Below are 26224 nucleotides of genomic sequence, written 5' to 3'. Positions count from 1 at the left end.
ATAACAATGACATGCTCTTCCATTTTCCAGACAGTGCCAAGTAGGGCACCAACATGTTAAGTGATTTTCCCCAAAGTCCAGCAATTTTTCAGAAGCACAATAAAGAACAGAATTTTTTATTTCCTTCTGCAAGTGTCATGCTCCATAAAGGTCTACTCAGATAACCTATGAAAGGCAAAGACTTCTAAGATACCATACTCAATTAATTTCAAATTTTGAGCCTTTTGATACACAAGCTATTTCAATACTATCTGACCAAAGTGAAACATATATATATAAATATATATATATATATATTTTAAATATATATGTACATATGTGTGTATATATCTATATATCTAAAGTTGAGCAATTATTAAATTTATTAGTCTGTAAGCATTTATTAAATTCCTATTAGATGCCAGGCACTGGGCTAAGCAGTAAGGATACAACGAAAGGTAAAAACAGTTTTTGCTTTCAAGGAGCACACAGTCTAATGGGGGAGACAATATGTTAAAATGTACAAACAAGGTACAGACAGGATGATTTGGAGATGATCAAGAGAGGGAACTCTGGAATTAAGGGGGATTGGGAAAGGCTTCCTGGAACTTGAAAGTTAGGAAAGTCAGGAGGAAGAGATAAGGAGGGAGAGCACCTAGGCCTGGGGGATGGCCAGTGAAAATGCCGAGCAAGAGATGGAGTGTTTTGTTTGAGAACCAGCAAGGAGGCCAGTGTCACTGGATTGTATAATATGTGGAGGTGGGAGTGAGGAGTAAGGTATTAAGAATACTGGAAAGATGGGGGGGGGAGTGAGCTATGAAGGGTTTTGAACATCAAACAGAAGATTTTATATTTGATCCTGGAGGTGATAGGACTGGCTCAGCTTGATGTTCCTGCATCAAAGAAGGTGCTGTGCTCTACGAGACAAGCAGAATTGTAGTAGCTCAAAAGAAATGGGAGATATGCAAATTTAGAGACATCTCCATTCCAAATTTTCACATGGACTATTTGTGCCCAACCTGTGGTAGAACCCTCCAAGCTCGTATGGATCTGATCAGCCCCGGTCAAACCCACTGTACCTTGACTCCAACACAGTGATGCCCTTTTGGTCTTACAACCAACCAACCAACCAGCAATAGTTCAGGGATGAAGAGATGAGGTCCTGAACTAGGGTGGTAGCAATGTCGGAGGAAGGAAGGAAGAGTGAAAAAGACATGTTATGAAGAAAATTGATGGCACTTGGCAACAGACTGAATATGGGGGGGTGAGAGAGAGTGAAGAGTTAAGGACAATATGTAGGTTTCAAGCCTAGGTGACCAGGAGGAGGGTGGCACCATAGGCAGTAACAGAAAGTAATGAAAAGGGGAAGAATTTTTTAGGAAAGGTAACAAGTTCAGTTTTGGACATGCTGAGTTTAAGATGTCTACACAAAAAGAGGCAAAGACAATTCTTGTCCTACAACAGGCAAATAAATATATACAAAGCACTCAGAAGGATCTGACTTAACTGGGACCCTCGTGCAACTTCCGGTAAATTTGTTTTTTCTCTCTACAACTTCCTGCTCTCTTGTGATAGGACTCTGTCTATAATGTTCTACTACCTTCTTGTTAGTCATCTTATGATAACTAAAATGGTCTGCCGTTCCCTGTTGAATTTAACAGGGAGAGAAAAAGGAAGCCAGATGCCTGATGGCATGTTAGTCTTTTGTATCATTACCAACATCCTGGGTTCTGGACCTCATCTTTACATTTTCAGAAATTCACATTTATTCAAGAGTGATTGACCAGACTCTAAGAAACAAGATTCATGTCAACTGTACCCACAAGAGACTGATTTAGAAACCAGATGCCAACTGGGACTCTAAGAAACAAGATTCATGTCAACTGTACCCACAAGAGACTGATTTAGAAACCAGATGCCAACTTATTTAAAGTTGGCAAAAAGCCATTCCATTGATACTTGGGGAATAGAATTAGTTATCAGAAGTTTTTTTGGAGAACATGGAAAAACTGAACAAAGAGAGTTGGGTAATGTTACCAGATATTTCATTTAGGCTTTGGTAGAGCCTAAAAATTTATGACTGTACCACTGTATTCTTTTCTAGGGTACAGAATGTTACTGTCAGCCTGGTACAGTGAGTGTGTCTCTAACGTTGACAATGCTATATATAAACTCTGGCCCATTTTAAACTCTGCTCTTTTTTTTCTATATTTTTCAGACCATCCTTCTGCTTCTTGTCATTCATTCAAAACAACCATTGTTACATTGGAAAGTGCTGGGTTTGGATTCAGAAACCTGGGTTTGAATCTCACCTACTTCTGTTACTTACTACCCCTTTGATGTTGGATTAGTTCTCCCTCCTTTTTGGGAAATAGGTTTCCTCTTTTATAATAGGAAGGGGTAGGACAAAGGTTGTTTGCAGCTCTGAATCCTATGATTTATTAGGCACCTCATCTCTAATTTTTGTGAATTCAGTTTCTGATTACTTTCCCTCCATAAAGCTGACTGTTTTAAGTCATTCTTCTTGGTAGTCTTCTGCACCTGGCAGGTTATCTATGTTACACCTTGGTAATGGCTTCTCTCTTTATGGGTGTTCTGGTATTTAAAAAAAAATCCTGGTCCCGCATTTTCTGGTAAGAAGTGTGCTCAAGGCAGAGTTTTATTCCACAAGTTTTATGAGTGTTGGCAAGCTTTTAAAATGTTTGATGCCAAGGTGTGGGTGTATAGAGACAAAGAAGGAAGAAACTGCAAACTTTTACAATCTTAAATTGTTGTAATTGAATAGACCCATGTTATGAATGAAATCTTCCCCCTCCCCCACCCTGGGAAAAAGACCCACTCTGATTTGGAGGATGATGTGATGAGCATGAATAAAAACCTGAAAGTAATATTATTTTTGTTGTTGGGTCATTTTTCAGTAGTGTCTTACTCTTTGTGACCCCAATTGGGGTTTCCTTGGCAAAGATATTGGAGTGGTTTGCCACTTTCTTCTCTAGCTCATTTTACAGATGAGAGACTGAGGCAAAGAGGGTTAAATAACTTGCCCAGGGTCACACAGCTAGTCTGAGGCCAGATTTTAATTCACAAAGATGAATCTTCCTGACTTCAGGCACAGTACTCTATCTACTGTGCCACCTAGCTGACCAATATTTACATATATATATATATATATAATATGTTATAGCAATATTAATTAAAATAAATTATATATTCTATTAATATTTGGTTATATAACATAGGTGTTAATTGCTGTTAATTATTATATCTAATATTACTTTCAGGTTTTATGTTCCTCACTTCATATATAATCTCTCTACATATATGTAGATATATTCTAATAGAATGTAGTAATACAGGGAAGAAGAATTTGTTAGTGTTTTTGTTTTGCTTATAAAACCTGGGAGAATGTGGTTTTAAAAAAAAACAAACAGAAACTCTTCAGCCCTGCATCACTACATTTTATTAGGAATAAAGTGCCTTTAAAAAAACTGAAAACCCTTTCAAGATACAGAAGCATGTCTCTTTCCTGACCTTCGTCATCAGCCAAGTCCCTGGAGGACTGGAAGTCCTGAACAACTGGGTTAAATTTTAAAAGTTCACTTTTAAGGAAAAAAAACCCCAACTATTTTGTTTACATTTTATTAATAGATTTTTGTTATTTCTGTCCAGTGAAAGTGATTTTTTTTGTACTGCATTCTAAGTGTAAATATTACATAACTAGAAGGAAATTTCAACCATCTAACTAACCATCAGGAAGGTTATGAATTTTTTATTAATCTATCTAAATTCATATCATGAGGGGAGTATAAAGTTTTATTGCTGTACAAGTCACTGAAGGCCTGGAGGGTAACTTGAGGAGTCTCAAAAACTACAGACGAGCACAAGCTCTCATTTGTCCAACCAATTGTACTTGAGTACAGTTCTGGTGAAGTAACTGCATGCTTGTTTTCTAAGGGCCAATTTAAAAAAATTAAGAAAGGCTCACTCTAGATGCCTATCACATGCTGATTTTCTTTCTTTTTTTTTCTTTTTGGTCTGAGGAACTCATAAGAACCCTACTTTGGCAAAGAGGAGCTGCTATTTGCGTCCACAGAAGTAGTGCATTGGTATGAACCAACAAAACAGTATATTTCTCAAGTATTGAGGAAATATGTGTTAACATCTATGCTCTGAAAAATGAGATATTTTTCTTTTTTGGTACATAAAAATCAAACTGTTTTAAAGGTGCCTGTACATAAAGAAAAAAGAAATACCACCTGACCATTGTGCTTTATATGGACTATAAGTTCCCTGAGGGCAGGTTTATTCTTAATATCCTTAGTACCTAGTGCTGTGTCTGCTATGTGATTAGCTCCTAATAAATGAATGTTGAATTCTGCATGTAAGTGCAAGTTAGCCTATGTTAGCTAAGTTGACTTTTAACATGAAAGACAATCCATTACCACATGGATGTTTTTCTATTTCCAAATCCCATTCATAATTGATTATAGACCACAGATTCTCCTGTTTTTTTATTTCTTACCTGTTCATTCTGCTTTTGGAGGCTTTGTCTTTCCTCCTACCTTCTATGACTAAGTTAGAGATGGCTCCTTTCCCTGCATTGCCTCATCTCAGGAAAGCTCCCCTCCTGTACCCAGCCCAATACCCTCCTCCCCTATCTCTTTTTGAATTTGTGAGTCATTTCCTCTTTTTGAATTAAAGGCAGACAGAGTTATTTGTGTGGTGGGATAGAGAATGAGAGCCACAGGGAGTAAACAAAACTATGAAAAAGGCAACTGTAATAATAAAAATGGGAAGTGATTAATGCATGAGTAAGAAGCTTAGCAGAGGGGCAAGGCTAAGGAAAAGAACCTTTGGGTAGCTCTAAAAGTGGTTATATGTGGATGGAGAGATCAAAGGATTTCCCAAAAAGAAATGAGAGTGGCAAAGATGACTACAGGTTTTGACCTCAGGAGCAGAGCTAAGTCATTGGAACAGAGATCGAGGAGAAGGCTTTTTTTTCCCTAGGGAGCTCATTGATGGCTTGTTCAGTTTCTTCTTCTAAGATAGGGTTCTATAAATATTCTATTTCCTCTTCTGTTAATCTGGGCAATTGATATTTTTGTAAATATTTAGCCATTTCACTTAGATGATGTATTTTACTGGCATGTAATTGGGCAAAATAGTTTCTAATAATTGCTTTAATTTCATCTTCATTGGTAGTGCAATTACCCTTTTTATTTTTTAAACTGGCAATTTGGTTTTCTTCTTTTTTTTTAATCAAAATAATCAAAACTTAAAATTTAGCCCAGTTGTTCAGGACTTCCAATCCTCCAGGGCATTGGTTGATGATCAAGGTCAGGAAAAAGACATGCTTCTAACTCTTGAAAGGGATTTCAATTTTGTTTATAAGCTCTTTATTCCTAAAAAAATGTAGTGATACAAGGCTAAAGAGTTTGTGTTTGTTTCTTGGTTAATCTATTTTATTGGTCTTTTCATAATGTATTGGAGGGCTTCTTTCCACAGAAGTAGCAAATTCTTTTTAAATGGTCATTTTACAAATCCATTTTAGAAGTTGCCAAATGCAAAACATATATGGCTTCATGGACACAATTTATGAAAGCTGTAGTATGCTTATCCTCAATCTTTTCTTACAAATATCTGAACTCTAGATGAAAAAAAAACACAACATACCGGTGAAAGTTTCAGTACATGGATTTATGCCAGCAAGCCTCTTTGATGTGCCGAAATCAGAGATCTTTAGAACACCACTATATGTGTTGATCAACACATTGTCACCCTACAGAAGAGAGGATTTTAATTCAATGTTAAGTTATAAATGAAAGCTCCCATATAATACTATAGCATGTGCTGTAAAAAATGGGGACAGTTTGCCAAGACAGAAGTAGTCAGACACTTGAGCTTTTAAAAAATGTTTAGAGGCAGAAGAGAGTAATGGGTAGAATACCAGACTTGTAGTTGTGAAGATGTAGGATGAAATCCTGCCTCCAACACATACTAGCTGGCTGATTATGGACAAATGACTTAACCTATGAAATGTGGATAAGAATACTTACAGTACCTACTTCATAGGATTATTATGAGAACCAAATGATGTAATCTATGTAAAGGCCTATGCAAACCTTAAAGTGGTATAAAAATGTCAGTTATCATTGCCATGTATTAGGTCTGATAGTAAATTGATCTGATTATATATATATGTGTGTGTGTGTGTGTGTGTGTGTACACACAATATTAGCATGAATATTTCTACCTTATTTTTTATATTCCTGAACTTCCATTCTATCTCTATCTATTCTCTTCTGCTATTTTGAATTTACTATCATATCTAAGACAATCCTTCATACTTTTAAGACTTCTGATCAATGCAATCTGAACAATGCAATGATAAACCACCAATCCAGAGTACTGAAGATGAAGCAGCCTGCTCGTCTATCTTCTGCCAGAGAAGTGATGGACAGAATGAGTCAGACATTTTTGGATGTGGGCAATGCCGGAATTTGTTTTCCTGTACTATGTATATTTGTTATAAGGATTTTAAGAACTGTTCGGTAGGGGATGCAGTGAGAGGGAGAGAGAATAGTCACAAAAAATAAATAGCTACATAAGAAAAAAGACATTCTTTCACTAATGTTCTCTTCTGATGTTGATTTTTCATCTATGCCATTGAAACATAAGCTATAGTACTTCTGACCCAATGGAAAATGCTTGATAATAAGGCCATATTTGGGTTATCCAAGGACTAGTCCAGTGAAGTTCAGGGAGATACCTCCACCAGGTTGGCTACAAGGTGACAAAATGTTTGGACCTGGAAACTCTTGAAGACCATACACTCCAGTTGTGGGGGAAACTACAGATATTGAAATTATTATATGTTTCATTATATGTTTATAGCATAAATTATATAACAGATGATATGTAATCTAAATATAAATTATTATAAGTTTTATTTATTCAACTTTATAGTTTAAGGTTGACCACAAAAAAGGGATCACAAAGTCCTTTTTTAACCATAAGCTTGTGGAAAAGAAAAACAGCAGAATCTCACCTTTATATCCCGATGTACAATCTGATTGTCATGGAGATATTTTAATCCTTCAAGAATTTGCTTTGTATAAAAGCCAATAGTTTGTTCATTATCTTTTAAAGGACCCCATTTTGACCGAAGAAGAGCAGAAAGGCTTCCTGGAGCGTGAGTGGGGAAAAAAGTTCATGAGAAAAAAATATTTAATAAGTAGCCTTCAAAGCTCAATAAGCGTATCATTTAGTTTAACAGATGGTAAGTGCCTGTTGTTCATGTCTCATTGTACTTTGTGCTACAAATAAAAAAATGACACAGTCCTTGCTTTCATGGAACTCTCATTCTACTAGGACCATGGATCTAGAGCTGGGATTTTATTCTAGCTTTGTCTGATTCCATTGTCATTCAATCTTTCACAGCATTAGATATTATTGTTATCTGTGTCTTGATGGGGGGTAGAGGAAAAGTGGGAGATAGTGGGTAAAGATCTTTAGTAAAAAAAAAAAAAGTAAAGATCTTTAGATCTCTACTTTAGGAATATTGATTTGGTAGCCATGTGTGGGACAAATTGGAGCTGGAAGAAACTGGAGGTAGAAAGACTAATGAAGAGGTGAATGCAAACGTACAGAAAAGATATGGACTAGGATGGTTGTATAATGTGAATGGAGACAAGGGGATGTATGTGAGAAATGTTCTAGAAAGGAAATTGGTAAGACTTGGCCATGGATTGGGTATGGGAAGCAAGAGGGAGTCAAGAGTCCAATATGATTCTGAAGTTGTAAATCTGGTTGCCTAAAAGGATGGTGGTGCTCTCACACATACAGGAAAGTTAGAAGGGCAGTAGCTTGGTGGAGAAAGATATGAGTTGTTTTGGATATGTTAAGTCTGAGGTGTCCATAAGGATACCCAGCTGGAAATGTCCAATAGACAGTTAGTGATGTAGAACTGGAGTTCAGGAGGGTAAATATATAGATCTGAGAGTAAACATAAAGATGATCATTGCACCTATGGCAACTGATGAAGTCACTAATAGATGAGAGAAAAGAGGAGCACAATGGATAGAGCCTTGGTGGACATAGAAAGATATAAGGGAGTGGTGGATATGAAACTAGCAGCTTGGGTGAATAGTGGTATCCTCAACAAGAAACTGAGATAGTTAGAGGGGGGAGGGGTTTGGGGTTAAAGATGGTAAATTTCACTTTTGAGATGCCAGTGGGCCATCTGGGTGATGATGTCTAGTAGGCAGTTGGTCATGTAGTGTTAGAATTCAAGAGAGATATTAGGATTAGATAGCTAGATTTCTGAGTCATGAATGAGTGAATGAACTAGTGAATGAATGAAAAAGCGTTTAGTAAACACTTACTATGTGCCAAGCACTGGGGGTAATAAACTGAGGTGGTACCTTCTCTCACAAAACTCACATTCTAATTAGGGGATACAACACATATATATGCAGAGATATGTTCACTGAACCCAGATAAGAAAGTAGTAAAGGAGAGGGTGTTGAGGAAGAAGAGAAGAAGGCCCAGGATAGTCTTGGGGGACGCACATAGGGATGAAAGGTAAATGAATGATGATCAAGTGAAGGAACTGCCAAAGAGAGGAGCAGAATCAGAAGAAAGGTATGAAGGAAACCAAGAGAGGCAAGCATTCACGAAGAGATGGTCAGTGATGGCCAAAGCTGTAGAGGGGCCAAGGAACTTGAAGACTGAGATTTAAAGTTAAGCCATTGCTGGTAACCTTTTGGAGAACAGATTCATTGGGTGGTGAGGTCAGAAGGCAGACTGTAGTGTCTGTGTGTGCGTGTGTGTTGGGGGGTAGTGGTTGAGACAGGAAATGAAGGCAGCAAGAGGAGACCAATTTTTCTAGGAGCTTGGCAGTGAAAAGAAGGAGGATATAGGATCAAAGCATGAGGGGATGACAGAGTCACCTGAAAGTTTTTATGGTCAGAGAAGATCTAGTATGCTTGGAGGCAGTAGGAAAGTAGCTAATAAGTCTAGACAAATTATAGGTGAAAGTAGTGAAAGAAATTATTCTGAAAGAATGTCAAGCTCCCACAGGATACAAGGAACAATGGGATCGAGTGCCCAAGTAGAGTCTGGCCTTGGCAAGAAGGGCCACCTCCTCCTCAAAGACTGAAGCAAAGGAGCGGAGGAGAGGGGTAGAGAATATGAAGGTTCATCTTGTCTGACTCCTTCATTTTACGGATGAGGAAAATGAAACTCTTGGGGGGTGGGGGAGGGGAAGGCTGTCACATGCCCAGGGTCACATAGGTAGTGTTTGAGCTGGACTAGAATCTTGGTTCTCTGACTCTAAATCCAGCGTCCTTTTTACGGCACTGTAATTTTAGGGTAAGAGGGAGTGGAGATGCAGACATTCATGAAAGATGGGACTTAAGAGAGTTTAGAACAATTGTGAGGAATGTGACAGTCAACACAAGGAAAAATATAAAGTAGTAGTGCAGCAGTGATAGCCCAGCTGATGTAGGATACTTCAATTTGTAGTGAACATGGTCAGCATAGCTGAGAGACTTAACCAGATACGCAACAGCTAAGGACAGGACACAGGAGGAAGGAAGACCCCATGGCACAAATGGCAGGAGAACAAGGAGGAAAGGCATCTAAGGGGACTGAATGGGCTATAATTAAAATGATTAATTATAGGGTCAAGAGTATGAAGGGAAAGAGATGAGGCCAGAGTAGGAGTCTGAGAAAACAGGGAGGAATGAGGGAATTGGGGAACATAATGGCGACAAAGAATAGGTTTGGGATGAGTGAGGCAAAGGGAGAGATGGAAGGACAACAGATTGTCATCAGACTGGGGAAATTTGGAGTACAAGATGATAGATGTAACACAGTTACAGATAATGGTGAGATTTAAAGTATGAGCTTGATTACCTAGTGAAATTACCCAGTTAATGGATGAAATCACTAACAGATGGGTATGTAGAGTGAAGACAGGAGTGAGCACAAAGGACAGAGCCTTGGTAAATTTGCAGACAGACATAGCCAAAATCAGGAAGACTCATCTTCCTGAGTTCAAATCTGGCCTCAGACACTTACTAGCTGTGTGAACCTGGGCAAATCATTTAACCCCTATTTGCCTTAGTTCCTCATCTGTAAAATGGGAACATAGTGGAGAAGGAAATGGTAAACCACTCCAGTATCTTTGCCAAGAAAACCCCAAATGGGGCACAAAGAGCCAGGAATGACTGAAATGACTGAACAGCAAGAAAGGACATACAGTGGTCATGGGAGTGATGGATATGAACCAAGTTATCTGGGTGAATGTTGATACCCCTAATAGAAATATAGATATTTAGAGGAAGGAAGAGTTTTGGAGGACAGATAAGTTCCATTTCTGAGATGCCAAGGGGTCTTCTAGGTGACTATCTCCCCTTCCCGAATGCTCTTCTTTCTTGGTTTCCCTAATGTCTTTCTTCTGGTTCTCTTACTGCCTTTGACTGCTCCTTCACTTATCATCATACATCTACCTTTCATACACATCTATGTCCTCTAAAACTATCCTGGACCTTTTTCCTTTCTTTCTCAACACTCCCTCTTACTCTCTCTCCAATATCCCTGTTGGTAAATTAGGTGGAATGAAGATGAAGAGCATGGGAGTTAAGGAAGCTGATTACCTGGGAATGCAGGATGCTTAAGAAGATATCAACATGTATATTGAAGACTCCAAGTGAGAGGGTGGAAGTAGGGTTGGAGAGGAGCAATATAAGCCAGGTACTGGATCTTTTGGAAAAGAGAGACTGACCTAGAGCTTAATAGATTACAGGTATAAAGATATGGACCAAGTGATTCTGATGAATGGAGAATATTTCAAAACAGAGGTTTCCCAGTGACAGGGGTTGAGGGAAGGTCTAGGGTACAAGGTGTATGCTGACTCAATCTCCTGGACCAATATTTCAAGGAGGCATGGAAGGAGGCATGGCCTACATGATAGAAGGGATTACAGTATTCACTCAAGAAGGCCAAGTTTTCTTCATACCACCATCACAGAGTTGGTCTTGCCACTGGTGTGGGGGATGTGAGAGGGAAAATATATCCTTCTATTACTACAAGTTCTGGTGATCCTTCATGTTTGTTGGTACCCTTGTTCACTGTGCGCTTTTCAAAGGGGCTTTTTGTCTGAATTCCTTTCCAACTAAAGAAGACCCAGTGGTTTCTAAAATCAAGGTTAACAACAGATATGAGTGAACACCAGAAGATAAGTGATAATTTGAGATAAAAGTATCTCTGATGACATTTATTAATAATAGGGTTTTTAAAGTTAAAAACAGAGGTTTTAGACAGTGCAGTAGAAAGACAGGTCAGAAAAGAAAAGCAGTCTTTTTTCCTGCAGGAGTTTAAAAAAAACCCTTTAATTTATGATGTCAATCATATTTAAAATGATTTACAATCAAATAAAAAGTTCAATCTTATTTTATGCTATTTGATCAAGTGGTTTAATTGTTCATTTTCCCCTTCAAACCTCGTATCCAACTGTAAAATCAACCCATAATTTTTCTGAAATGATCACATGGTTCTAAAAACTTTTTATAACTATTATCCTTCAAAACCATAAAATAAAGATAGGAGAAAAAAAGTTCTTACCTCCTGGGACCTGTTCCATGAAAATTTTAATGAAGCCATTCTCACTGAATGAGCCCAGATACTGGACAATATTTTTGTGTTTCAGGTGCTTATGTAATGCTATTTCCTCATGTAAAGGCTGGGAATATCTGGAAGTAATCAAAATACAGAGAAACTCAGCAAAGAGACAGAGAGTGTCTTTAGTAGTCTATGGATTTTGAATGCTAACTAAATCTATAAACCAGAGGTCTACCTCCCAAAATGCTCAAATGAGGCCATTTTATCCCCATCATGGACCTTTAGGAGGAATTCCTAAAGTAGTTATGTTGGTATTGACATTAAAAGTCTCAGGAGGCTGTTGGTAGGAAAAAGTTTTTATTTATGCCAATACCTTTAATAAAAATTTATGGGCTCCAGTCCCAAAACAAACAAATAAAAAAGACCTTGACATTTCTTTTAAGGATTTGGTTGTAATGTTCACATATAAATCACAAGGCAATACAGATGTGTGTATACACATGCATGACATATATGAGGGTACATATATATTATATATATATATAGAAAATATATATATATATTTTCTATATATATATATAGACATGTATGCACACAGACACAGACGCACACCCCTATTCCTCCACTAGGGGAGCTGCCTCACAGGGAGGACTGTCAAGCTCTCAGACAGACCCTTCCATCTTGAATGCTGTGTAGCTGCAGTATATAATCCACTGTACTATTGAAAGAGGGTGGGATAAAGACAGAAGAGCATCTCAGACATCCAGGAATAGTAGTGAGTCTAAAAGCCTGAGGAATCATTTTTTTCCCTTGCTGTACTGAGGCTATTTAAAGGTGTGAAGGCTATTAAATGAGAACTCACTTTTTTTAAAAAAAATTTTTATTTTTAATTTGTGGAATAAAGTAAAATAAAAAAAGATGATTGCACATGAAACTGCTAATCTACTGTGCACAACTTGCTATTCCTTTCAAATATACAACAAAATTATCACGTAAATTTTTGCTCTTTTTCTTCCTTACCCCCTCCTACCACTAGATACAAATAGGTATACATATATATATATATATGTATATATATATAAAATCATTCTATGCATACTTCTATTTATCAGGTCTTTCTCTGGATACAGATATCATCTTTCTTCATATGTCCTTTATAGTTAATTTGGGCATTTATAATCAAAATGACTTACTCACACAAAATCGTTCTTAAAACAATATTGTGGTTACTGTATACTGTGTTCTCTTGGTTCTGCTCATTTCACTCTTCATTATTTTGTGCAAGTCTATTCATGTTTTCTACGATCACTGTGCCCGTCATTTCTTACAGCACAGTAGCATTGCACCACAATCATATAACACAACTTGTTCAGCCATTCCCCAATTGCTAGGCATCCTGGTAATTTCCAGTTCTCTGCCACCACAAAGAGAGCTGCTATAAACATTTTTAGAACACATAGGTTCTTTTCCTTTTACCCTAATCATCTTTGGAATTCACCATTTTTAAAAGACTTCACAGTTGCTTTGCAGGCCAACATGTAGAAAACAGCCGACTGTCCAAAAATACATCTGCATTTTGTTTCTGTGGGATTACTGAGTGACAGATCTATCAGAAATCATAAACAATAAGATTCTCTAAAAGCCTAACCACAAATACCAACTAATTGGTCAGGGAATAACATTGTTCTCATTGTCCAGTCACAAGTCCTCCTAAGTTTCAGTCTTGATTTTCTGGTTTGACTCTGAAGCCAAAGTTGCTGGTAGACTATTATAACCCAAATATGTGCTTGTTTAAAATAACTTGCTTTGCAAATGTTAACAGTACTGGTCTGAAAGCAACTATTAACTCCCCTTTGGAACTTCAACTCATTAGCTATTTTGTAGTAATAATAATAATGAAAATAGTTAGCGTTTATTTAGCACTTTAAGGCCTGAGAAATACTTAAAATATTACATCCTTTTTATCCTCACAACAACTAGGGTGGGAGGTGTTATTATTATCTCCATTTTAAAGATAACAAAACTGAGGCAGAGGTTAAGTGATTTGCTGAAGGTCATAGAGCTAAGTCTCTGAGGAACAATTTGAACTCGAGTCTTCTTGTCTTCAGGCATAGGGCTCTATCCACTGTATCCCCTAGCTATCTCTTCTGGATATGTCTTAGCACAATTTTTTTTTACATTTTTCTATAATTATCTTTTAAGTCAGTGACATACAGCTGGAAATGTTGAATGCTACTTTAATCCTTCCAATACATTCCTACCTCAAGGACGGGAGAGGGTAAGAGCATGATAAATCATTAATCACTGAAGTAATGACCCTCAACTATCATGCTACATTTAAGACTGAATGCTACAAATGCTGAACAAGAATACTATTTTATATTTATGTTTACATGTATACAGCATTCATCCTCATGGAAACACTTAACTGGGGCTATCTCACTGACACTCCTAATATCCCTCTGAAATAGCTCAGTGGCAAGTGTCTAGTCTACAGAGATGAGTAGGAAATGGAGCAAATGTATGGATGGAGCAAGTACACATGACTCTTTGTAATAGTAATTAAGGTGCGACTTTTTGCTGTTGACCTTTAATGATTCTGGCCTTTGTTTGAATGGGGCAGATAAGGTGGGATGTTTTTGTATTTCTCAGCACTGAGACAATTGGGAGCCATTGATTTGTATCTGATGTGATACTGGGGGTGGGGAACTTCTCCACACCCAGCCTGGGTGAGGTCAGGGACCTCCAGCCCTGATATATAAGCACAGAGGTTAGTGTTCTCGCTTGGAGCTCTGAGCCACAGCAGGAGTGGTGCGTGACTCTGGACCAGCCGTTACAATGAGCTCCCTGGGTGTACACCCAGATGTTGAATTGTATTTGGTCTGTAATTCAGGGTGCTGGTTTTTTCCCCCTGAACTAAGCAAATGATATTTGTATGCTGGATTAAAGTAAGATTGTTAACCCCTTAACGTTGTTTTCCTTAAGTAAAGCAGATCAAAAGGACCTGTGTTGGCAGCTTTCTGGGTTGCTGGTTGTTGGTGGATCTTACACCCTCACAGAAGCTGCTAGCTGGATTGTTGATACACTCTTCCAATAGATTAATTCTTTTCTTTTGTTTTCTTCCTCTTTCCTTCTTTCTTTCTTTCTCTTTCTTTTTGTCTCTCTTTCCTTCTCTCCTCTCTTTCTCCCTTCCTTCTCTTTCTTTCTTTCTCTCCTTCTCTCTTTCTTCCTTCCTCCCTCCTTCTTCTTTCCTTCCTTCCTTTCCTTCTTTCTTTTGGCAAACACGGTTAAGTGACTTGCCTGGGGCACCACAGCTAGTAAGTGTCTGCAGCTGAATTGGAACTCCAGTCCTGATTCTAGGGCAGTGCTCTATGCACTGTACCACCAACTGCCCCCCATATAGTAATTACATTTTCAGTTTTCTAAATGATAAAAAGACAGAGCTCCTATTCATCATATAAGAACATCCCTTAAAGTCAGAAGAGAGTCATATTCCTGCACTCACAGAAATTTTTAAGAAATACTCAAAACACCATGCAAACCAGGAATCCTCTCTTTTAATCATTTTGTACTTATAAGAATCAACAGACCATCACTCTTCATGCTGGTGAGCATCAAGTGATGGATATTTAATTTTATGATCTTGTGGGCACAGATTTTTTTTTAAAAAATCATTTAAGCCAAAAAATCGGATGATTATAAATATAAAGAAAGTTAAAAACAAATGATCTTATACTTTATTGAGTGCCCCCCTCTCCCCAAAAGAGACAATATGGCATAGAAGAAAGAAGTAGAGATCATGAATTAAGAAATCTGAGTTAGGTATGTCCCATTCCTGCAACTCTGTGAGACTTTAGCTAAATTTCTTCATCTTTCTTTACCTCATTTGCCATATGAAAATTAGGGGTTTTGATTCGATTTCCAAATTTTATTTCAGTTTGAACATTCTATGACTCTAAAATGAGCTAATCATTGAACAGAAGACAAAATCAGAGTCTGTCCTTCTCCAGAGATATGAGAAAACTGAATGTAATTAACTCGCAATTAGCTGAGGGAATCAGTGCTATAGATAAAACAAAACTGCAGGTAATCCAGAATAGCAATTTCCATTTGGTTTTGGAATTCAGTTTAATCATTAATAATACACAATTATTTGTTGTAAAATTATTACACATAATAATAATGATAATAATAATAATTATAATAATGATTATTTATTGAGGACATATTAGATGTCATCCAAGCACTGCCTATGAACTAAACAAGCAGACCTTTTGTAATAAATCCACCTTTTTAGTTTTTATTGAAGGTAATATTCAAAATAGCCTTGCCTAAGCACCTATCCCAATGATGTGTGCTTAAGGAGTGTACTGGGTATTACAGGGAAGTCAACCAGGTATGAAATTGTGCCTACAGCTAATCTATGTTTGTTTATACGATGAAGGCCAGAGAACAATAGTTCTCAAGGCCTCTTCAGTATACGAAGAGAACTCAGATGGAAACTATTTTCCTCAGCCATTTTTGCAAAGACAAGATCTTTCAGCATAGATAATGCTACCCAACTACCCGGTGATTGCTTAATTGTTGCATTATGCATAGTCAAGCATTATACTTCTTAGCAATTATAACTCTCTTTTTTTAAGGGCACACCAAACGCCTTCAGAGCACACAGACAAATACATTTCTGTATTATATAACATGCTAACATGATAGTAAGTTTCTCTATAATCTAGTATAAGCATAGTGCAGTACAGTATAGAAAATATAATAAAGCATAAGAAATTTCATGCACTAATTCTTCAAGTTCTTAGTTTTAATAGTGAGAGTTGGCATACAATTCCTTTCCAGCATGTTCTACTGGGAAGAATATTATTTATGATTGGGATGAGCTACTGTTTTGTTGATGTGCTCTGTGTGAATGTGTGTATGTGCACATATAACCAGGTAGTAACATATTTGTGGGTAGCAGTGGTGATTTTTTAAGTGTTTCTCTCCAGATTATTGCAAAGTTTGGGCAGCACTGATCGCTTTAAGTATTACCTTCTAATTATTAGCCACTGTCATGGGAAATACAGTGATATTGTGCTTGAAGAGTTTTGCGCATCTTTCTCCTTTCCCTTCCCAAAACATTATATATGTTTAGCCTGTGAGAATACTTAACAAATATGATGACAAATTTATATACATTTTTGGTCTAGACTTGTGACTTCTACAGTATGAGGAACTGTGAATGAGGAAACCACCAATGCAGATTAGAAACTGTTCTGCAAATTGTAGTGAGAAAGAGTTGCCTGGGGCACTGTGGTTTGTCTACCCAGCTGCAATGTATTAGAAATGGGACTTGAACCTTGGTCGTTCTGACTCTGAGGACATCTTCCTATATGCTAAACTATACTGTCGTTCTTTATAGAATCATTTCTTATTCAATTAACAACAATAAACACATACTAATAATTGTTTTTACTTTACCAAGAATAAATATGCTATTTCATATTTAAAGGAAGTAGAAAATGTGAAACAAATACAAATGGAAAACAAAATTGTAAAGAATAAAAAATAGTATAAATAATCACAAAATGGCAACTATACCACACTGACCCAAACAGAGGCTATACTTCTGAAATGAGACCTATTTATGAGGAAAAATGTAAATGTATATTTTGTTGTTGTTTGGTTATTTCAGTTGTGTCCAACTCTTCATGACCGCAGTGGGGTTTTCTTGGCAAAGCTACTGGAGTGGTTTACTGTTTCCTTCTCCAGTTCATTTGACAGGTGAGGAACTAAGGCAAACAGAGCTAAGTGACTTGCCCAGGGTTACACAGCTTTGTGGTCAGATTTGAACTCAAGAAGATGAGTCTTCTTGACTCCAAGCCCAACACTGTATCTACTGTGGGACCTCACTGCCCCATAAACACACAGAAAAGCAAAGAGACAGATATAATGAAAAATAATTTTACAGAATTACTATATAAAGTATATTTAGTGTGAAAGAATTTTTATATTTCTTTCAACTCAAAGAAGTCATATTGATTTTTATTGTCTGTTCTTTTTTGTCTTCTCAATTTCTCCATAATATGAATACTTGTATCATACATATGCGCTTTCTCTCTCTCTCTCTCTCTCTCTCTCTCTCTCTCTCTCACTCACTCACATAGAGAATTTAGGGGAGGGATAAAAACTGGCAGGTTATATTTTGGGCAGATATGGCACCATTCAAGGTAGCCAACTTAAACAGCAAACTTTTCAGAGACTTTTGTTAATCAGACTGCCCAGCTTTTTTTTTTCTTCTGATTAAAAGTCTCAGATTCTTTAGAAAACAAGTGATTAACCACAATTACTATATTACTGTACCTGCTATCTCGCTCAGGGATTTCTTTAATAGCAATTCTGACTTGATTGCTCAGGTCACGTCCAGCATAAACGATACCGTAAGTGCCCTTCCCTAAAATGACTCTGTCACCATTTTCATCATATTCATAGTCATACTAAAAAGAAAAAAGAGAAGGGTTAGTGCAGGGATCATTAAATATTTTAGTATCACTTTTAAAAGAACTTGCTTTGAAAACTTACATTGTGAAATAGCATTAACAAGAGAAAATAGAAGTCAAAGAGAAAACGTCATAAGGCCACTTCCAAGACAAGATCTGTAGAACCTAGTAATCAAATAGTGAATAGCACACCAATACACACACACACACACAGACACACACACAGACACACACACACACACAAGCATATGTATATAGACATAAACACATTTTTGTGAGTGTCACACCAGCTTATGCTGATTGATATGCATGCTCCCAAAGAACAGTTATGATTTCATAGAAAAGTGTGAATTGGAGAAAAACATTGTGTTTCTTGACAAAAGACAATTCAATCCATTCATAAGTCTAAAAGCCTATGTAATTGATTTCCACCCCAGAGGCCCACTTTCACTTTCGTTTAACAAACTCTATTATTATGAATCTTCTTCCTATCTATGATCTTTGGGGACTCTCAAAGTCACTGATACTCTGTCTGGGCAATTTGTACTTTAAAAACCTCCACAGAAAAGTTTTGCATGAATAGAAAATTCTGAAAAACAGATTTCGAAAAAAAAAGATCAGAAAATGTTCTCAAAAGGAAACTTTTATCAACAAAGAAAATGAAAACACAATTTGCCATTCTACTTATTTTGCTATATAATGCGTAATTCCACCTCAGTTAGCAGGGCAACTGGGAGCATTGTGTTCAGAACACGTATTTGTAGGAATATGTTGAGAAGTTAGTTAGTCTTTAGTGAAAGTGTGATGACTCTTGCTCCTCTTAAGTGTGGCAACTTGGGATTCCAAATTATTTACCTTTGGGTTCCCAGTATCTAAAAGGAACTACCTGGAAACAATTTGCATGATCTGGAAATTAAGGTATAGCCTCTTGGGCACATGCATGCCTATCCCTAGTCTATTAATATTGGAAAATACATCTGGAATAAGATGAAACAAAAGGGAACCAAGCTAGACAATGTGATCATCTCTCTGGTTGAGGGCAGTAGCATACAATACAGAGGAAACAAGCATGCTTTTCTCAAGGGAGATATGGAGAATAGTAAATGAGCTGAGGCCAAGGAGCACAATGGTCTTAAGAGGGGCCTCCTTTTTTGGTAGCTTAAATTAAGAGCAAGAAATTTGCTGGGAGAACTATCTAGGCCAGCTAAAGAAATTACAGGCCTTCCTACAAATATCAAACAGTGACTGTGTTATGTTGGAGATGTCAGAAGATAGCCTAGAGACTTCCTCAGACCAACTAACCAACCAACCAACCAACCAACCAACCAACCAACCAACACATTCTATCAATGTGAGCACACACACAGACACACACACACACACACACACACACACACACACACACACACACACACACACACCGTCTTCAGATTGTAAGCTCCTTGAAAACAAGGACTGTTTTCTGTCTCTTTTCATATCCCCACAAGTTTAGCACAGTGCCTGATACATAGTCAGTGCCTGATGAAGGTTGACTGATTGATTCTACTCAGGCTCCTAAAGTTGTGACCCCAAGACTTCATGACATTTAGCAATGCTTTCTAGACGCCTCACATATTCTCCAGCAAACTGCCCCTATTATCATTATGCACAGTAGGCTTTGCCCTATACATGGGGTGTGGGAAAAGCTCGCTTCTGGGAAGGTAGAACGGAGGGTCCTGCCCTATGTTTCAAAGCAAGTATAAGGGGGCTTTTGTCTGCTGCCAATCTACTTGGATGATTTGATGAGCTCCCCTCTGGAAGAGCATGATGATATGTAAAACGAAAGGCTTTCCTTTGACAACAGGGCACCCTTATACTTCTAAATGTACACACACTCTTTTTATATGACATTCATTTCTATATATGATTGTTCCTTTCACCCCATCCAGTGAACTTTCCTATATTCATATACATGTACATATGCCTATATGTATACATAGGTACGTGTGTGTGTGTATGTATATATATGTATATGTATATTTGTGTGTGTGTATAAGTATATATGTATGTGTGCAGGGAAAGTTGACTGGATGGAGGGGGAAAGGTGGACAACCATACTGGGAAATGAATGTCACACAAAAAATACAGGTATTAAAAAAAAGTCACTTCAGTTTACCACTGTAGTTAAAAGTATGCCCCCTTCCCCATCCCTATCCCACTACACAAAAGTGGATAGGGAGTGACTAAGGAATATACAAGCTCTGAGCAAGGGACTATAATTTAGTTTTCCTCAGGAACCCAAAATAACAAAAGCATATTTCTATTAGGCGCAGAAACCTACTCAATCTGAGCATAAGGGATAACAATCATTAATGAAGACCTCTGAGCAAGATAGGCTAGAGATAAATACACCGATCACCGCAGGGAACTGACTCTTTTGTTTCTGTTTGCTTCTATCTTTTTATATTATTCCCCAAAACCTTTACTTAAGAGTAAGTAAAAAGGGAATAAGAAAGAAGTTATCCTGGCTGAAAAGGGTGGAGGGAAACTGGAGAACAGCAACAACAAAAATGTGGCAAGAGGCGCAGGAGTGAAGAGACAGACAAACGAGAAGTGAGGGTAAAAAGTAGACAGCGAAAAAACAAATAAAAGACAAATTCTGTTTGAACGGCCACACGTTAGCAAATAATGTGGGTACCCAATCTGTTTGTGATTACATAATGCAACAAAAGCCAGGAAGAGAGAAAGGAATCCATTTGTTTATTTGCTTTCTCAACATGTATTCTATTAGTTTAGGGAAAGGGGCCAAAGCCTTAGCACAGTGTCTGGCACATGGTAGGCACTATATAAATGCTAGGTGTTATTATGATGATTACTAGTAGTAGTGGTGGAGTTAGTAGCAGTGTTACCGCTATTATTGTTAGCAGTATTGCTAGTAGTACTAGTGTTGGTGGTAGCAGTGGTGGTGGTAGTAGTAGCAGTAGTAGTGGTAGTGGTGGTGGTGGTAGTAGTAGTGGTAGTAGTAGTATTGCTGGAAAGAAGACCAGCACAAGAAAGGTTTAGTGATTTCTCAAAGAGCAAAAGGACAATGTTGACAAAGCTTTACTTAATCACTCTGTGTCCAGATGCCCACAGTAAAAGCAAGAGGCAGGTTGGTCAGCTGCTGTCCTTCGTTATCAGAGGTTGGCTGGCTGCTGTCCTTCGTTCTCAAAGAGGACCAAAATGACATTACTATGTTAGAGTCAAGGTGCAGTGAGTCCAACTGTGGCTGATCAGACCAGTATGGGCTCAGAAGGTTCTTGCACAGGTTGGGCACAAATAGTCCATATGAACAGAGGCAGGTGCAGTAGACAAGAAAGGACCCTGGCTTTGGAATCGTAGAACTTGGCTTCAAATACTGCTTCTGATGCTTACTGTTTATGACCTTGGGAAAAACCAAACCAAACCAAACTGAGGAATATAGATCTAATGCAAATTCTTCACTTTGCAAATGAGGGTCCAAAGGTCCAGGAAGGCTGGATGACTTGTCTGAAGCCACGTGGAACCAGGAAAGGGTCAGAGCCAGGATTTGGACCTTGCTCCTCGGTGGTAATGGTTCCTTCCATTGATTGCACCATGCTTGGGAGTAAAAAGGAGCCTGTATTCCTAGCTTACTCTAAGTTGAATAAAAAAGCCATTAAGCCAAAAATAACTAAATGGGTAATGCTTTTGAATTAAGTTACTGTGCTTTTGTTTTGCCTAGGCCTATGATTTCATTAGAGTAAGGAAACTTTTGGTATAGACAACAGCCCGATAGAGATGATCGACTCAAAGAACGAGAGATGTATGAGGCACACAGAAGTTGGGCAACGCAGTGGTCAGGTCGCAGGCAGAACAATAAGAATAGTTAGAATTTATACAGGATTTTAAGACTTGCAAAGTGCTTTACAAATATAACAATGACAACAAATAATAGCTAATTTATATAGCCGTTACGATGTGCCAGGCACTGTGCTCGGTGCACTTCACAATTATTAATCTAATTTGATCCTTGCAACAAATTGGGGAAGTAAGTACTGTTATTATCCTCATTTTAAGGATGAAGAAACTGAGGCAAGCAGAGGTTAAGTGTCCTGCCCAGGGTCACACAGCTAGTAAGTGTTTGAGGCTAGATTTGAACTCTAGTCTTTCTGACTACAGGCCTAGTACTCTATCCACTGCACCACCCAGCTGCCTTAAAAGCTTGAACCCAGGTCTTGACATGAAGGCTAGGCCTTTAAGCCACTGATACAAATTACTAGAAAAGAAAGAAAATTTGCAAATGTTATAGACAAATAGGGAAAATGCCTTCCTTCTTGTCCCTTACCCTGAGCAGCAAATTCTACTAGGAAATGAGCAGGTTGATAGAAGGCTGTTCACAAACCTGCTCAACAGAACTTCTGTCAGCTTCTCTAGTTGGCTTCCAACCAAATGCATGCCCACTGGGACGGGAAGCAATGTATAAAAAAAGGAAGAGATTATCTCCTTCCTACATAGCAAAGAGAAACAACAATCTCTCTTGTTGGTCGTACCCAGGGGAGAGACTTAAACTATGAGTGGCTGTTTGTCTTCTAGATGCAGTGAGAAGACAGGAAGAAACTTCTTTTCTTTCCATGGAAAAAAGAGTTGGCAGAAAAAAAGAGAGTTGTTTCATGCACAGAAATAAGGGAACTGAGGGAAATTACCTACTCCTTGTGTCCATACATGGCAAAAGGTCATTAAGATAAAACTTCTGCCTGGCAGGAGTAGAGGAAGAGAGAGAAAACCACTTACCTAGCTTACAGAGAACACTGAAAATGAAGATCACCAGCTATCACAGAGCTGAAGAGGAAGCCCATCTCATCCCATTCAGCTAGTAGCATCTGGGACTGTGCTAGGCCTAGCAAATGCCCCATATCAACAAAAGGCAAATATTGGTTTCAGGTTCAAGTGGCGGTGGGAAATTTACATTGCGGCTTGAATGTACTCTGAGATTAAACAGAGGAGACACTGAGATTTCTGGAGGAAGGAAGAGTGGGATAGCTAGGGGAAAGGAGATAAGGGAAGTATAGTGACAGAAATCTAAAGGATATCAATTGGAGGAGACCATGATAACCTGCAGAGACTCCCTGATGGCATTTCCTAATAGAAGATTAGGCAAATCACAATTCCATTGTGACTAGACACATAGCAAAGGTTTAATAAATGCTTTTTCATCTATTTATTCATTCATTTATGCAGTTTCAAAGTCAAATGATCTTTTATTTCCCACTGAATAGGAAAATAAAAGGACTCCCTCACAATATTTCTCAAAGCCGAGGTAGAAAAAAAATGGGTCCTCTCTGAAAGAGAATGTTTAAAAGGGTTATGATTAGTCTGCTGTGTGGTAGCAGGACTGAACGATGCACGGTGTTTACAAAACTCAGATGCAATTTTCAGCTTTAGGTATGAAACAGATGTTTTAAAGGGCATTTAGAGAAATAGGACACCAGGGAGGGTTGTTGTTGCTAGGCGAATAGGGTGTTTATGAAAAATAAATTATAGTGAAATTATCTGCTTTAAAGAAAACACATTTGTGGGTAGTTTAGTTTTTGCTTTTTATTTTTTAGAGCATGTGCAATACACACACACACACACACACACACATACACATACAAGTGTGCATATGTATACATGTATTTTCCAAAAGAGGCATACATGTTATAAGGAAGCATAATTCTTCCCTGATAGAAAAAGCCTTCTATGCCTGCCCTGATAAGAAGCCATCAGAATAGGTAGAAACATAACTCCATTTAACAATATTCATTTAGAAGACTAGACAATAGAACTGGGCACAGTTCCCACTTTTGGGACTAGTTCCATTTCTATAACATATTAGAGAACCTCCTGAAAAGTCTGAAAAGAAGCCTTAAACTATAATCGGTCCCCCTGCTCAGGCCTTAAGAAGAAATGGGAGTGCTAATCTCTTAGGTCTTATATCATTTTCCATATTTGCCATTTTCACTTCATCTACAAGGAGAAAATCAATGACATAGAAATCAATAAAAATGAAAACTAATAGGGAACAGAGGTTTCTACTGATAACTATGCTAGGAACTGTATCATTTGAAAACTGAAACCATACTGATCTTGATGCCCAATTTCGTAGGGGCAAAATATCATCCTGTTTTATCAGGGGTTTTAAAGAGCTGAGTATGAATATATTGATGCGGAGATTTCCTAGGGTTATGCTCCAACCTGTTTAGTGTTAAATTCCTGGTTTAAAAAATAAACGGATCCACAAGAAGTAGAAATGTAAGCTTCTCGAAGATAGGAAACCTTTTTTTGGATTGTATCCTGCATGGGTTTTTGCATGCGAACGCATATGAATTTAAGAGACAAGTAGGTGGCGACCATCCCGGAAAATCATTTGGAACGATGGTCAAAAGGATATAAAACTGTGTGCATACTCTTGGCCCAGAAATACCACTGCTAGTCTGTATCCCAAAGAGATCAGAGAAAAGAACCTATTTGTACAAAAATATTTATAGCAGTTCTTTTTTGGTGGCAAAGAATTCAAAATTGAGGAATGGCTGAACAATCTGTGGTATATGGTTACGATGTAATACTATTGCACTATAAGAAATGACGAAGAGGATGGTCTCAGAAAAACCTAGAAAGTGATTGTGATGGAATACTATTATGCTATAAGAAATGATGAGCAGGATGCTTTCAGAAAAACCTGGGAAGATTTACATGAACTGATGCAAAGTAAAGTGAGCAGAACCAGGAGAACATTGTACATAGTAACAGCAACAAGGTAAGGATGGTCAACTGTGAAAAAATTAGCTACTCTGTTCAAGATAATTCCAAAGGACCCACGTGAAAAATGCTATCCACCTCCAGAGAGAGAACTTATGAATTCTGAATGTAAATTAAGCATACTTTATTTTTCTTGGGTTTTTTGGGTCTGTTTTCTTTCTCTTTTTTTTGAGGAATAAGTCTACCTGAAATAATTTTATTCAATTTAATTTTCATTCAATATCCAAGCATTTTCTTGTTTAGAGAGAGATGTCCAAACCAGCATACTCCACCCACCTCCCTTCTTGCCCTCAGACATGTCCCTACCCCCAAGAGATTTATAGGGTTTTTTTAAAAGTTAATTTATTTATTTTTAGTTTTAAACATTCATTTCCCTAAGTTTTAAATTTTCTCCCCTTCCTTCCCCTCGCCCCTCCCCAAGATGGCACGTAATCTGATACAGGCTCTACATATACATTCCTATTAAATATTTTCACATTAGTCATGCTGTATAGAAGAATTAGAATGAATGGGAAGAATCATGAGAAAGAAAACAAAACAAAACAAAACAAAAATGGTCTGCTTTGCCCTGCATTCAAATGCCATAGTTCTTTCTCTGGATGTGGACACCATTTTCCATCATGAGTCCTTTGGAAAAGTTTTAGGTCCTTACATTGCTGAGAAGGGCTAAGTCTATCAAAGTCAGTCATTGCACACTGTGGCTGTTACTGTGTACAATGTTCTCCTGGTTTTGCTCACTTCACTCAGCATCACTCAGCATCAGTTCATATAAGTCTTTCCAGGTTTTCCTGAAGTCCTCTTCTTCATCATTTCTTATAGCACAATAGTATTCCATTACATTCATACACCACAACTTCAGTCATTCCCCAATTGATGGGCATCCCCTCAATTTCCAGCTCTTGGCCACCGCAAAAAGAGCTGCTATAAATATTTTCGTACATGTGGGTCCTTTTCCCATTTTTATGATCTCTTTGGGATACAGCCTGAGAAGTGGTATTGCTGGGTCAAAGGGTATGCACATTTTTACAGCCCTTGGGGCATAGTTCCAAACTGCTCTCCAGAATGGTTGGATCAGCTCACAACTCCACTAACAATGAATTAGTGTTCCAAATTTCCGAGATCTTCTCCAACATTTATCATTTTCTGATGAACATTCAGACTTCAGAAAGATTTATATGAACTGATGCTGAGTGAAGTGGGCAGAACCAGGAGAACATTGTACACAGTAACAGCCACAGTGTGCAAGGACTGATTTTGATAGACTTAGCCCTTTTCTCAGCAATGCCATGTACCTAATATTTTTCCAAAGGACTCATGATGGAAAAGGCCATCCATGGCCAGAGAAAAAACTATGC

General features: G+C 37.9%; 1 protein-coding gene across 1 annotated transcript in view; it reads right to left on the bottom strand.

Annotated features, from left to right (window-relative positions):
* The window catches only part of MAP3K5 (mitogen-activated protein kinase kinase kinase 5), a 201214-nt gene that overhangs the window by 55265 nt on the left and 119725 nt on the right, over nucleotides 1–26224 (bottom strand). Inside the window, exons 14-17 of the mRNA XM_036767595.1 lie at nucleotides 17956–18089; nucleotides 11608–11735; nucleotides 7028–7164; nucleotides 5653–5758 (exon numbers count right to left, since the gene is read on the bottom strand). Of these exons, the coding sequence (XP_036623490.1) occupies nucleotides 5653–5758; nucleotides 7028–7164; nucleotides 11608–11735; nucleotides 17956–18089 (505 nt within the window). The remainder of the gene's footprint in view (nucleotides 1–5652; nucleotides 5759–7027; nucleotides 7165–11607; nucleotides 11736–17955; nucleotides 18090–26224) is intronic.

The sequence above is a fragment of the Trichosurus vulpecula genome, chromosome 7, assembly GCF_011100635.1.
Source record: "Trichosurus vulpecula isolate mTriVul1 chromosome 7, mTriVul1.pri, whole genome shotgun sequence".
NCBI lineage: Eukaryota > Metazoa > Chordata > Mammalia > Diprotodontia > Phalangeridae > Trichosurus > Trichosurus vulpecula.
This window is presented reverse-complemented; position numbering and strand designations above follow the sequence as displayed.